Source organism: Zalophus californianus, chromosome 10 (genome assembly GCF_009762305.2).
Source record: "Zalophus californianus isolate mZalCal1 chromosome 10, mZalCal1.pri.v2, whole genome shotgun sequence".
NCBI lineage: Eukaryota > Metazoa > Chordata > Mammalia > Carnivora > Otariidae > Zalophus > Zalophus californianus.
In genome coordinates this window covers 105,201,542-105,214,937 of record NC_045604.1, presented here as the reverse complement: position 1 = coordinate 105,214,937, position 13,396 = coordinate 105,201,542, and the positions used below count along the sequence as shown (strand labels likewise).

At 58.4% G+C, this 13,396-nt stretch overlaps 1 protein-coding gene across 2 annotated transcripts; it reads right to left on the bottom strand.

The window, feature by feature from the left end:
- Positions 1-7,389: 7,389 nt before the first annotated feature.
- Positions 7,390-12,067, bottom strand: UPK3B (uroplakin 3B). Of its 2 annotated transcripts, XM_027612880.2 has the most exons (6): positions 11,825-12,067; positions 11,524-11,673; positions 11,062-11,299; positions 9,684-9,763; positions 9,069-9,198; positions 7,390-8,599 (listed from the first exon to the last, which is right to left on the bottom strand). In XM_027612880.2, the coding sequence occupies exons 1-6, from the start codon at positions 11,910-11,912 to the stop codon at positions 8,440-8,442; spliced, it is 846 nt and encodes a 281-aa protein (XP_027468681.1). In that variant the 5' UTR covers positions 11,913-12,067; the 3' UTR covers positions 7,390-8,439. The 2 variants fall into 2 exon arrangements, with proteins under 2 accessions (XP_027468681.1, XP_027468682.1); XM_027612881.2 differs by lacking the exon at positions 11,524-11,673.
- Positions 12,068-13,396: the final 1,329 nt, after the last annotated feature.

The following is a 13,396-nucleotide window of genomic DNA, read 5'->3' as shown; positions in this document are numbered from 1 at the left end:
CCACTGTGTCCCCAGGGCTGAGGCACAAATTCAGCTACTATGGACCCCTCCCTGCTCTGTGTATCTGCCCAGTTGGCCCATGGGTACCATCTTGTTTTATAGTATCGGGCTGACAATTACCTTGTTGTGGCCTCACCTCAGGGCAGAGCCCAGCTTCTCTGCTGTGTCCCCTCTTCCTGGTCCAGATGTCCCCAGCCCCAGTGAGTCTCAGTGTGAAGGGTGTTGGCCCAGAATGCCCAAATGGATGGGGTTGGGGGCATGCCAAGCCCTAGGGGATAGTCTGTTCCCAAGGACCTACCTTGCCTTGTACCTTTGGGGTGACTCATGGGACGAGGTGGGGCTCCACCCACCCCCGAACACAGAGCAGGCCAGCTAAAGGCTCCCAAAGGCCCACCCAGCTCCATTCACCAAACAAGGCCCCAGCTCTATGGCAACCATCACACCCTGTCCCGTGGAGGTGCACAGGGAGAAGCGCTGGCCCTTCCAGGGGCCAGGCTCTTTCCCCCCTTCCCCCTGTAGAGCGATGTCCCAGATTTGCAGTCTGGGGCTTTCTCGTGTAGAGAGGGGAAGTGCAGGTTACCCAGTCCCTTCCCCCTGCATCAGCGTGGCCTTGGGGCCGCTCACCAAAGCCTGACAGAGACCCGTCTGTGCCAATATCAAGGGGAAAAGACCCCAGAGTTCATGAACCCCACCCTGGTCCTGAATCTTTCTACTGCATGGTGGTCCAGCCCCTCCCAGGTCTGCTTGAACACCCCCCAAGACAGGCAGCTCACCACCTACCTGGTCTAGTTAAAGCATCACACACCTGGAATCATAAACCAGAAAGCTCTTTCAGTAGGGGAATGCCTCCTTTGAGTTAAACCTCACGATTCTGGGGCCAAGAGGCAAGTGACCCCGGCTCACCCTGACCCACCTAAGCCTGGGGCCAAGTCCTCCCTGCTCTGGGCCTATATGTCCTCACCTGGACACAGGGCAGCTGGAGGTCAGAAGACTGGGGCCTTTTTACTCGCTATATTCAGTGTAGTTGCCCCACTGTTTATTGAGGGGCGACTATGTGCCAGGACCACTGTGGGCAGAAGCTCGAGAGGCAAAGTGGGGGCTAGGAAAAGGGTGGGCACTTTATCCACTCATCCCTCCAATAGGCCATCAGAGAGGCCAGCAGCTCTGCCTGCAGAGGACCTCACTCGGGAGAGGCACCCGGAGATGTCTGATGGCCTGAGCCCACTCTCAGCCCCCAACCCCTCCTGCCCATCCCCCCCCTGCACCCCATGACACCCTCTGCCCTGGGGACTCTCCCACTGAGTTGGGAGAGTCCGGCCCCATGGAGTTGGGGCTCAGACAAGGACAGGGTTCCAGGCACAGGGATCGGAGGGGAAGGCTGAGCCTGGGGGTTCCATGAAACACTCGTGGGGGCTTTGAGCAGAGGGAGCAGGGCTGGAGAGCAGGAGGGAGAGGCCAGGATGATTAATGAGGCATTCCTCTCTGTCCCTCAGGGAGAGAAGTCAGGGAGAAGAATGGTTGTCAAGGGTAACACATTCTTTCCCGTGGGTAACTCTAGCCTGTGTCACCCACAGGGAGTGGGGTTTCGGGGAGGCCCGGACTGGAGCGTCTGAGCCACGGAGCTTGGAGGTCTTTGCTCGTTTTGTGGAGGAGAAACTGAGGCCATGGCAGGGCTTCCTGGTGGGGCTCCCCCAGCAAATAAGGCAGAAAGGACAACCCCAGGCTCCTGCATCGCGCTGGGGGCTCTGCCTCAGGAGTCGGGGGCATCCAGTCTGGGACCAGTGCGGGGTTTGGAAGGAGAGTGACAGGACATGGCTGTAGAGGCTTCTGGCTTCTGTGGGGGATGGGGGTGGGGGAAGGCCACCCAGAAAGCTGGGCCAGGGACAGTGAGCAGGTGGACCCCAGCCTACACCCAATCCATTCTGAAGTCTTCAGCCTGCTCAGTGGGCCCCCAGGCCCTGTCCTACCTCCAAGCCTCTGTGCACAAAAGCTCCTGCCCTCAGCTCCCCTGTTGGCTCTGAGCTAAATGACCTCTCACCCTGACCCCGGCTCCGTGCCCTCCACCTCTGCGAATGTTCTCGCCCACTGTGCTGTATGGTGGGGTGGATCAGTCCCCTTGGGAGGCCATAGCTCGATGCCGCAGACCGCGGTGCTCAAACAAGGCTTGGGGGCTCCTGCCCTTCTTGATCTGGGGGCTGGGAGGTCAAGCCCCACGTTGGGCCCGGAGCTTACTTAAAAACAAACAGCGAGTATCCGTTTTCTCACTCCAGAAGCCCAAGGTCCAGTGGGCAGGGTTGGTTTCTTCGGAGACCTCTCTCCTTGGCGTGCACTCGGCTGCCCGATGGTGGCCTGATCCCACGGTCTCTCCTCTGCGCGCATCCCTGGTGACCGTGTCCTCTTTTATCAAGATGCTGGTTGGACTGGATGACGTCCCACTCTAAAAGGCCTCACTTAATTCCCTCTTTAGAGACTCTATCTCCAAATACAGTTGCATTCTGAGGCACTAGGAGTTAGAACTTCCACAGAATTTTCCACAATTCAGTCTATCACAGTGGGTGGGCCTCCCCTCCGCGTGGGACACTCCCTAAGGACAGGGACTGGATCTGAGCCCTCTGTATGTCCTGGAGGGTCTCCAGGCTGGGTCCCCAGGTCCGTTGTCCTGCCCAGAAGTGGGTACCCACCAGGAACTACCCCCTTTGCCCCCACACCTCTTTCCCCTCTCCCTTCTAGGAAGCGAGCAGGTGGGGTAGGCAGGCTGCAGAGTGAGAAGTGAGGTGTGACAAGTCCAAGGGCTGGAACCTGGAGAGGCCCTCGCACTCCCCCACATTGGCCCCGGGGGCCCTACTAGAAGGCCGATAGTCACAGAGCCCCGTAAAGCTCTGAAGAGCCCCCAGCATTTAATGACATTCTTTCATTACAGTGAATATAAAGCACACTCCCCGGCCGCTTGGAGAGAGTGACAAATGGCTCCCATTCAGACAGTCTAGCTCCTGCCACCGCCTTCGTATGTCTGGGACACTGCCTTTCTGCTCTGTGTCCTCCCAGAGCCAGCCCTGGAGAATCACAAAAATGCGTCCCTCCTCCACAAGGACTCAGTCAGCCCCTCACCCACACCCAGGAACGCCAGCATGGCCCAGGCTCCCATGCAGCCAAGGTGCCCACCAGTCATGCACCCACCCCAGACAAAGGAGTGGGTGCCGAGGCTAGCCCTTCCAGCCAGGGCAGTGGCCACCATGCCCAGCTTCCAGACGCGACCAGCCCAGAAGCTCTCAGGGTGCGACTCCAAGGAATGCAGTTTGTTCTGCACTGGGATCCCCAGTGTGATTTCCAACCCCGGCTCTCTCAGAGTTTCCAGGAGCTTCCTATCTCTTCTAGAACATTCCTTCACCACTGAGCTCACTAAGGTTGGTTCCTGCTCTTTGTGGCTGAGAACACACTGGGGCTCTGTGGAGATGGTTTCCTGGGTGGGTGAAAGAGACCCCACTTTTCCTACCACTGGAATGTAGTTCTACTCAGAAATGATTAAGAAGTGATTCTTCCAAATGAGAGGAGCAGCGAGTGATGGAACCCATGACAGGCAAATAAATGTCAGGACTTCTGTTTTCTTTTCCCCCCAAATTTTGCCAGTCATGGTGTCTTTCAGGATGATTAAAATGTTTTCAAGTTGGTTCTGATTCGCAACTCTGTGAATATGCTAGAAATCAGCGAACTGAACAGTTTAAGTAGGTACCCCACATCGTATTTTAATTATAGCTCAATGAAGCTGGTATTTTTTCAAAATAATTCATGGGCACCTGGGTGGCTCAGTCGTTAGGCGTCTGCCTTCGGCTCGGGTTGTGATCCCAGGGTCCTGGGATCGAGCCCCACATCGGGCTCCTTGCTCCGCGGGGAACCTGCTTCTCCCTCTCCCACTCCCCCTGCTTGTGTTCCCTCTCTCGCTGTGTCTCTGTCAAATAAATAAATAAATAAATAAATAAATAAAATCTTAAAAAAAAAGAGAGAATGCAAAGATGAATTTGCCTTTTATAAAGCAGTCAGTCAACAAATGTCCATTAAACACCCACCAGGGAGCCAGGCACTGTGCCAGCTCTAGGCGCACCACGGTGAGCAAACCAGACACAGAGTCCCTGTCCTCCTGGAGTTTCCAGTCCAGTGGGAAAGAGGCAAAACTCACCCTTTTAAATGTCTAATTACAAAATGGAAAACGTGCAGAGAAGGGAAAGAACAGGGACCCAAGAGAGCTGAAGGGACAGGAAGGATTTTCCTGAAGAAAAGACACAGGAGCTGAGGAAGCTCCTGAGCTGAGTGAAGTGGAGAAGTGTTTTACACTGAGGGGGGAAAGCAAGTGCAAAGGCCCTGTGGCAGGAGGGCTAACCAGGCACCTGTGTGGCTGGAATACAGAGAGCAAGGGATGGATCGATAGGGCCTTGAAACTGAGATGGCAAATCTAGATTCTGGTCTCGCAGCAGGAAGTCTCTGCAAGTAGTGAGCAAAGGTGGACACCATCAGGTTCCTAACCTGGCCCCTCTGGATCCTGGGAGGAGGAGAGGTGTGGGGGTCAGGAGCACTGATGTGGAGAGACGAGCTAGAGATAGGGTGGCTGGCTGGGGATTGCAGGGATGACGGCCAGGAACACGTGATTCAGAGGCAAAGAGGGACAAAGTGGACCCAGACGGTGAGAGGGAGCGGTGGTGCCCCCCCCACCCCGCCCCCGCCGCCTGGTTTCCACCTGCTGTCATCCTGATTCCTTTGATTTTTGGTCTGATGAGTCATCTGTGAGTCATCACCCCCACAATCACCGCTGTTTTTTCCTTTTTCAACAATGAACTTGTTTTTAGCCACTGAGCCATTATATTACAGGCCAATGGATTTGGAGGCCCTTCTCCAAAGACGGTTCTGGGGAAAATTTAAAAGGCTATTTAATAAAAGATTCACCATAGCATGGCTGTCACTACATACGCTGCTCAAGGCTGTCATGCGCAGGGTGGGGTCCAGCTGGTGACCCTCTGGAGCATGACTGTGGGGCAGAATGCCCCGTCTTGGCTCCCCGGGGGCCCAGTGGGGTGGTGCCCATGCTGGGCCACGACCAATCCTGCTGCCCCTTCTCCATGTGGATTCTGCGACACCCTGGCATGCCTGCCACCACAGCCCTGGGCCAGAACACCCACCATCCGCAGGGCTCCCAGGATGGCCACCCGCTGACCCAGGGTAGGCTTCCATCCTTGTAAAATATTAACCTGTTAACGTTCTTCTGAACTCACCCATTTGCTAATGGGTGATTAGCCCATTGATATCCCCAGAACCCCCTTTTCTGGGGGTCTGCTCTGAGGCAGGCTGGGGATATAGAACCACTTGCAGGACATAAAGTACCTCCATTTTGCAGTCACAGTCACCCGCCACCCCCCATCAGAAACCCGAGCATGGCCTCTCCTGGAGCATCTCCTTCATCTGCGAAGTCCCCGTTCCTCAGACCACCTTCTGAATATTCTGGAATCCACCTCCTCCTCTCCAGCTCCCTTTGTCTGCCCTGGTTCAGGCCTGGTTCCATGTGCCTGGAAGACCAGGCCAGTCCCCCTCATCCTGGCCTCCCAACCCCCGTCCCTGCTGCCAGCCCCTGGGTGCCATCCATGCCCCCGCACGGTGAGACCATTTACCCCTGGTCTCCCCAACTCTCTCACTCTCTCTTCCTTCCTCCTTCCCCCCCTACTTAACTCACTTCCATGTGCCCCTCAGGACTCGTCTCAGAAGTCACCCTTGGGAGGCCCCCTTACCTTCAGGTGGGGTCACTTTCTTCCCCTGGGCTACGCTTTACCCACTGTGCTGCAATGTCTGTCTGGAGCCTGCCTTCACGGTCAAGGCTCAGATGGCTGGATAGGGTGAGAACAGCTCCTCCCAGGGCTCCAGGGTGCTGTTCAGAAACAAGGAGCAGCCCTGGGCACACATGGGGCATCACTGGGGCTGTGTCTAGGATCAGTATAAGCCACAAGAGGGCCCTGGGACACATCAAAGCCTGGGGCAATTACTGCTCCTGCCTGATCTCCAGCCCTGGGCTGGTTCATTCATGTTTTCACTCAGCAAACACCAGGGAAAGCCTCTTCCTTCTCACCATACCCCACCCCCGGGGCAGGTGTCTGGGCCTAGAGGGCCTACTCCCTGTGGTGTTGGAGCCAGGGCTGGACAGGACAGTGGGAGGCGGGCTCTGCTGGACATAGCTGGTGAGGGTGGGGGGCGCTTTTAACCCTTCTCCGATTCCAAGAGGCCAGGACGGTCCTCGGTTCCACAGCAGCAGAATTTCAAAAGTGGCTGCCCAAAGGGGCTGGCCGATGTCACCCAGGACCCTGGAGCCTGAGCTCCTGACTACATTTGAATCTGCCTCTGCCTGCACCTGGAGGAGGTCTTGTGGCTGGTGGGGGATAAACCACTAGGGACCAGGGGTTCATGGGTTTTGACAGCAAAACCTCCCTGAAGTGTTCGCCTGGGAGGGAGCACCACTCACGCCACAGAAGCTGCATTGGTGGTTGGTTGGTCTCTTGGCCCTGAGCTGCAAGGGTGGGTTTCCCTGAGGCTCATTAGGCGACGGGGCACCCCCAAAGTGCAGTTAGGGCTACCAGTCAAAGGGACAGGCTCAGGGTGGTCCCTGGTGCGGATGCTCCTCTCCCCAACCAGAGCGGGCGCCCTCCAGGGGAGCCTGCATGCTGGGACCCGCGGTCAGGCGGGAGGAGCCAGGAGCGGCGCGGCGCCAGTGGACAGAGCGCGAGGACAAGTCGCAGAGCCTCAGTTTCTCCATCTAGAAACCGACGGCGGTTGTGCAGTTTGGACGGCACACGGTAGGCCCTCAAGCGGGAGCGTGACTGCTCATCCCTCTGGCTTGGCCGAGATGAGGCCTGGAGCCCCGACCTCCGGGGACCCCACTGAGTGGCCGCTGCTCTTCGGCTTCAGGTCACTGCCGCGGCCCCCAGCGCACAACGCCCGGCCGCTCTGTGAATAGGAGTGCGCATGCGCGGGGCCAGACGGCTGCGGCGCATCGGCGCCCCCGCGTGGCCACAGCAGGAACCACCGGCCTTGTGAACAGACGGTGTTAGGGGCCTCCCGGCCTCAGACAGCCCGTTGGGGTGATCATCTAAGGAGCGCGAACCCGAGAGTATGTGACAATCTGAAGGCGTGACAGCCCTAACAGTAACAGATCACATCTGGACACGTGGTCATCTCAGGTCCAGAGTGGTGAGTGAGTTCCCCAAGATCAGGACTGGCTCTGCCTGAGGCCCTATGTCTAACACTGTCAGTGGCATACAGCAGGTGTTTAATAAATGTTTGTGGAGTGAGAACGAGTAAGCCATCTGTGTGTGCAGTGGGGTTGGAAGTGGTGGTATCAGTGGTCAGATGGTCACAATGTGCGTCTACACTCTGACCTTCTGGCCACCCTCAGAAAGGGCCCGTCTCTGAAGTCCCCAGCCACTGGAAGGTGGGGCAGAGAGACAGAGGGAGGCTCAGGCCCCATACAAACTGTGATGGGCCCGGCCCAGTCCCCTGCACAGGGCAGAGCAAGGCTCCCTGCTCCTGGAGCCTGGAAGCTTCTGGTCAGGGCGGCCTCTGCACATCACCTCTAGCCTCTCCCGCGAGAGGCCAGGCAGAACAGAGGTGGGGATGGAAGTGGGAGCTGCATACTAGCCTGACCCTGACCCTCCCTGGGGAGGGCAGAACAGGAAAGGCAAAGTCAGGGCTGCTGGGGGTGGTGATGTGGGAAACGAAGGCAGAAGAAAAATTATTAAATTTCCTCACTACTTAACAACCACTGACAAGTCCTTGAAACAAGCAGAGTGACATTCCTCTAGGGACTCAGCTGCCGGGATGTTGACACTTTACTAAGGGCAAAGGGCAATCTTAGCTTGACCCCCAGGACCCTGTAAGTCTACTTAATGCAGAAAAATTCCTTTGGAAACTTCCTTTATCTCGAAACCCCCAAGATACATGTTGGCAGTCATCCTCCGAGCATATGACGCACCGATATACATCTGAAGGGTCTCGTGACACTTTTTACTGAACAGTAATAAATGACCTTTTCCTAACAATAGCTAGCCCCCTCAGGATCCTGGAAACCTTGCTTCCAAAATTCCTTAGAAACTTATGCTATCCCTAATGCCCTCCTAACTTGAAAGTATATATATAATGGGCCACTCCTCGCCACCCCAGAGCAGCTCTTTCTGCCCACGGGTCCTGTCTCCCGTGCTTTAATAAAACCACCTTTTTGCACCAAAGACGTCTCAAGTGTTCCTTGTCGGCAGTGGGCTACGAACCCTGACATCTTTCCTATATCAGTGGGACTGTGGGCAGGGCGGGGAAGTGCGATGCGGAAGGGGCATGTAGGCGCAGAGGCTGGGAATGAGCCCCAGGTCCTTGCCCCCGACTCCCTGCGGCCATGCCCCAGCCACGTGGGCCAGCCTAGGGGCTGAGGCTGGGGAGGGGGTCCAGGCCAGGCTCACAGCCCACGGGCAGGGTGGGGGCCTCGCTGGGTGGGATGTGGTGGGTCATGTAGCGCTTCCCCATGAAGGAGCCAATCCGCAGCTGCTCCGGGGCCTCCTCAGGCCACCACAGGCTGGAGCTGGATGGGGAGAGGAGGCCGCACTAGGTTCCTGCTGGGTGGAGCCCACTGCCAAGCCCGGGCCTCCTCCCGCAGCCTCTTCCTTTCCTTCCTTCTAGAACCAGCTGCTGGCCCACCTCCTCCAGGTGGTTGTCCTGACTACCCTGGTATCAGTTCCCTGAAGTGACTGAGGGCTGGCTGGCGAAAAAACAAGGCCCAGCAGGAGAAAGGCCAGGGCCAAGGACACAGTGAAGGGCAGGGCGGAGCAAGGTGGCCCCTTTTCTGAGCCTGTGTTCAGAGGAGCTGCTGGGCCACCTCCCTGCCCTCCAGGTGAGAGAGACTTGGGGCAGAAATCCCCCGAACATCCCTAGAAGGGGCATCGCCAACTCAAAACCGCAAGGTTCAAGGAGGGCTTCCAGGTGCCAGGACCAGGGAGAGGGAAAGGGCTCTGCGGGGTGGGAGAGAGGCCCATGGGGCCGTCAGCACTCACAAGCATGCGGTGGACGCTGCCAGGAAGGCCAAGAGCAGGAGGCCGGCCAGAGAGCAGAGGATGGAGGTGATGATGATCATGTCACCACTGCGCCGCCCTGGCCACGTGTCGATGGAGGCTGGCGCCTTCCCTGCACACAGCAGCAGCTCAGAGGCTGCCCCTGGACCCCAGGGCAGTCATGTCCCCACCCAAGCTCACACTCAAGGCCTGACAGCCTCCTGAGCCCACCCACCTGTCCATCTCAGCCGGGCATCTGGGCCCTGCCCGCCTGTATCACCCACAGCTCCAGCCCCTTGGTCTCACCTTCTAGGCTGTTCCTGCCAATGTGCCTGCCCACCGCCCTGCCCACGACTGGGCTGGGACCTGGGCACCCGAGGGGTGACCAACATTTGGGCATGGACAGAGCCGGTGTGTCTGCCCATGAGGCTGACCCGGTGCCCCACCTCCCCAGCACAAGCTTCTGTTTCGGGGAGGGGCTGGACTTGGACACACTGCCTCCAGGCCCCCAGTCTCATGGCAGCAGGGGGAGAGGCCGCTGAGCATGACCATTTGGCAGGGGGGTGACGAGTCCACAGGGGTAGACTGGAGCCGGAGCACCCCTCTCCCCAGGGCTACCTTGGTGGAGAGCAATGGGGTCGGACCACCTGGTCTCGGCCTGGGGTGAGCCTCTGGCATCCATCAGGAGGAACTTCACTCTGCGGGGAGGAGAAGCGGGGAGGTCTGAGCCTCAGCTGCCCTGGGCAGGGCGCCCACAGTGGCCAAGCTCCAGGCAGTTCTGGGCCAGGCTCTTCTGGGGCACATCGGGATCAGCTGTGGCCTGGTCCCCTTCTGGGGGCCCTCTGAGACCGCGCTGACCACAGTGACCTCTGCCATCAGTCCCAGTGCACTGAGCCATTGCTCTCCAGACACCCCATCTGGTTTAGGGGGCCCCAGTCACTAAATGTCATATACACAGTGCCTCAGGGTGGCTCAGCGGGTCAGATGGAGCTGGGAGCCCCAGGCCTCCCAGAGAAAAAGGCTGGCCAAGTGGCACCTAGGAAGCCATAGAAGGCCCCCCACTAGGCTCGGGCACCCTAAGCAAAGGTCCAGGGAGGGAGGGGTGTGGTCAGGGTGCACTCAGAGCCTGGGGTCCCAGGGCGGGGGCCGGCTGAGCACTGAGGGCACCAGAGGCCGCGCAGAGGAGGTCTGGTTGTATCTTTGTGCCAGGTGGGGAGCCCTGGAAGGTGTCTGAGCATGGAGGGACCCAGGCGGTCTGGCACCGAGGGCAGCCAGCTCCAGTGGCTGCTAGGGATGGGGGCAGGAGGTAAGAGGAAGCCGAGCCAGGAAGTAGGCATGGGGGAGGTGGGAGGGTGGTCCTGTCCGGGCAGGGGTTGCGCAGAGGCAGAGGGAGGCTGTGGATGGAAGCGCGGGTCCAGCCCACACCATGCCCCACCTTCCCTGCACCCCGTGCTGGTTTTCTCGGCCGGACTTGGACTCCCTGAGGACCCCTGGGCCTGGCTCTTCTGGGGCATATCGGGACCAGCCCCCATCTGGACACCTGCTCTCATTGTGGCTCCCTCCGTGACCCTGACAAGCCCATGGTGCCCTGTGCCTCAGCTTCTTCACCGGAGAAAGTGGGTGGTAGTCTTATTTCCTGCTTCCCTGCCTCATACCCACTGCTTGGCCCCGGACTCAGCCTGGGGCTTAGATTCCTGCCAGATCTACCCATGGGCTAGTGGCTGCAGCCCAGCACCCCCCACCGCCCAACTCTGGGCCTGAGACCCCACCAGCCCTTTGGTGCCCACTTCTTCCTCATGGGCAGGCTTCCCGGAAAGGCCACATTCTGCCTGCCCCCCAACTGGGATGAGTGCTGCTCCTTGACCCCACAGAGGCATAAACCAAAGCTTGTGAAGGGGAAGGGTCTGGGGAGAGGCTAGGAAGGGCAGCTCTCTAACCCGAGACCCCTTCTCCCCCAGCACAGCCCCTGTCCCAGGGTCCAGGTGGAGTGACCCACCTGTAAGGTCCAGGGCTCGGGAGGGGGCTGTTGCAGTAGGGTGGCTGGTGGAGGTCAGCAAGGCAGCCGGGGTCACTGCCAACCCGCAGCAGGGGGACGTCCCTGCTGCCACCCTCGGGGTCCTCACAGGGCAGCTGGTCCAGGGAGAGGGGCAGTGTCATATAGTGGCCATCAGTGAGCAGCCGTGGGAAGGCTGGGATCTCAGCTCGTGTCTGCGGGTTCTGGAAGTCCCTGGAGGCTGCAGAAGAAAGGGACAGACAGAGGGGGCTAGAGGGCCTAGCCCCTTGCTGGGTCTAAGGCTCCCTGCCCGCCTGGCCCCTCCACGCCTCAGGGCCCAGAGGCTCCCTCCAGGCACAAACCAGGTTACTTTGTCACCCTCTCAGAGCCCGTTCAGGATAAAGCCCAACGCCTGGTCCACCACTGGCCAGCTCTCCTCAGCCCCAGACCTGCACCGTGACACACCATTGCTGAAGGCCACCACCAGCCAGATGGTGTTGGCAATGCCAGCATGCCCGTCCAGGACACAGCGAGGCTGCTCCAGGGAGAACGTGGTGGCTGTGACCTTTCCTTCCAGGTCCCAGGCTGTTATCTGCGGCGTGTAGGGGATCAGCTCTGTGGCCACGGAGATAGGCATGAGGGTCCTGGGACCTGCTCCCCGCCTCCCCGTTGGAGGTGGGGGGGCTCCCAGGATCCAATAACCCCAGCGGGTGGTCCCAGCCCCTTGGGTCCGGCCAGGTGAATTCATGCCAGGACCCCCACTCACCCAGGCTCACACAAGATGAGGGCCAGATCAGCGCCCCCACGAGGAGGAGCAGGACCGATGGGCCAGGCTGCCTCTGGGGGAGCCCCATGATGGCCGCCCGAGCTCAGCTTTCTTCCCCATCCACAGCCTGGGGCTGATCTGGCTACCTCCTGCCACACCCCCGCCCCCAGCGCCTTGAGCCTGGAGGAGCCGGTTAGTCAGGCTGCGAGGCTGGCCAAGGCCTGGAAAGACCTGAAAATGTAAATGTACCCACCCTCTCCCACCAGCCCGGCCTACCCTGAGGGGGCTGGGCTGGGCTGGGCTGTAGGGTGGGGCAGGCTAGTGCCAGGCCCCAGTGCAGGACTGAAGGGGATGCCACCGGACCCCCAGATGCCAGCCAGGCCACCAGAGTCCCATGTCTGAATTGGGCTCCCAGCTAGCCTCCCTGCCCTGGAGAGGACCCAGTCTCTGGAAACCTGGGCTCAGGGCCACATGCCTGAGATTCCTGCACTCCAGGTGCCAAGAGCCTCCCTCTGGCCTTCCATCCCCACCTAGGGAGTGCGAGCAGGATGCAGAGGCCCAAGCCAACCTGTCCAGCTCCAGCCCCAGGACAGCACCCCCCCCTCCACACACACCCCCCCCCCCACCCCCCCGCCACCCCGGTCCTACTGCCATCTCAGCACCCTGCCCTCCCTCCACAAGGCCACATTCTTGTCTAACAGGAGTCTGGAGTCAGAGAAAGGACCTTTGACAGCTGACAAGCCTCCCATTTACTTTAGTCCTTTGGGTTCTATTTTTTTGTTAAGATATAATTTAAGAAAAAAGATAATTCACATAAAATTCATCCTTTTAAAAATCCACAGCACAGTGGGTTTTCACAAGGTTGTGCAAACATCACCACTAAGTTCAGAACGTGTGCATCACCCCGAGAGAACACGCTGTACCCATGATAAGTCACTCCCCATTCCCCGCTCCCCCGGCAACCGGCAACCGTCTACTCTCAGCCTCCACGGACTTCCCTGTACCGAACACTTCACATCGACAGAATCACCCAAGTGGCGAGCTGGGGCTGGCTTCTTTCACTTAGTGTTCTGTTGTCCAGGTTCATCCATGTTGTAGCGTGTGGCCGGCCTCTGTTCTTCCTTAGGGCTCCAGAACTTTCCCTCCACTGTACGGAGACCGGGCATTTTGTTTCCTGGCCCCTCGGCGGACAGTTGGGCTGTTCCCACTTTTTGGCTGTTATGAATAATGTTGCCACGAGCGTTCATGCACAAGTTTTGTGTGGACCTGTCTTCTGTTCTTGGATACATGCCTAGGGGTGGAATCACTGAGTCATAGGGTAACTACTTTAAGATTTTATTTTTAAGCAATCTCTACACCCAACATGGGGCTCGAACTCAAGAGTCACATGCTCTATTGACTGAGTCAGCCAGGCGCCCCCAAAACCCCAAACTTTTAGGTGGAAGAAAAATGCTTTAATATATAATATATTCATCTTTATACCAACACATAAAATATAAAAACACATAAAAAATTTAATTTTTTTTTCTTATGGAGAAAAAGGGTTTATGGAGGCAAAAGTACCCGGGGCCC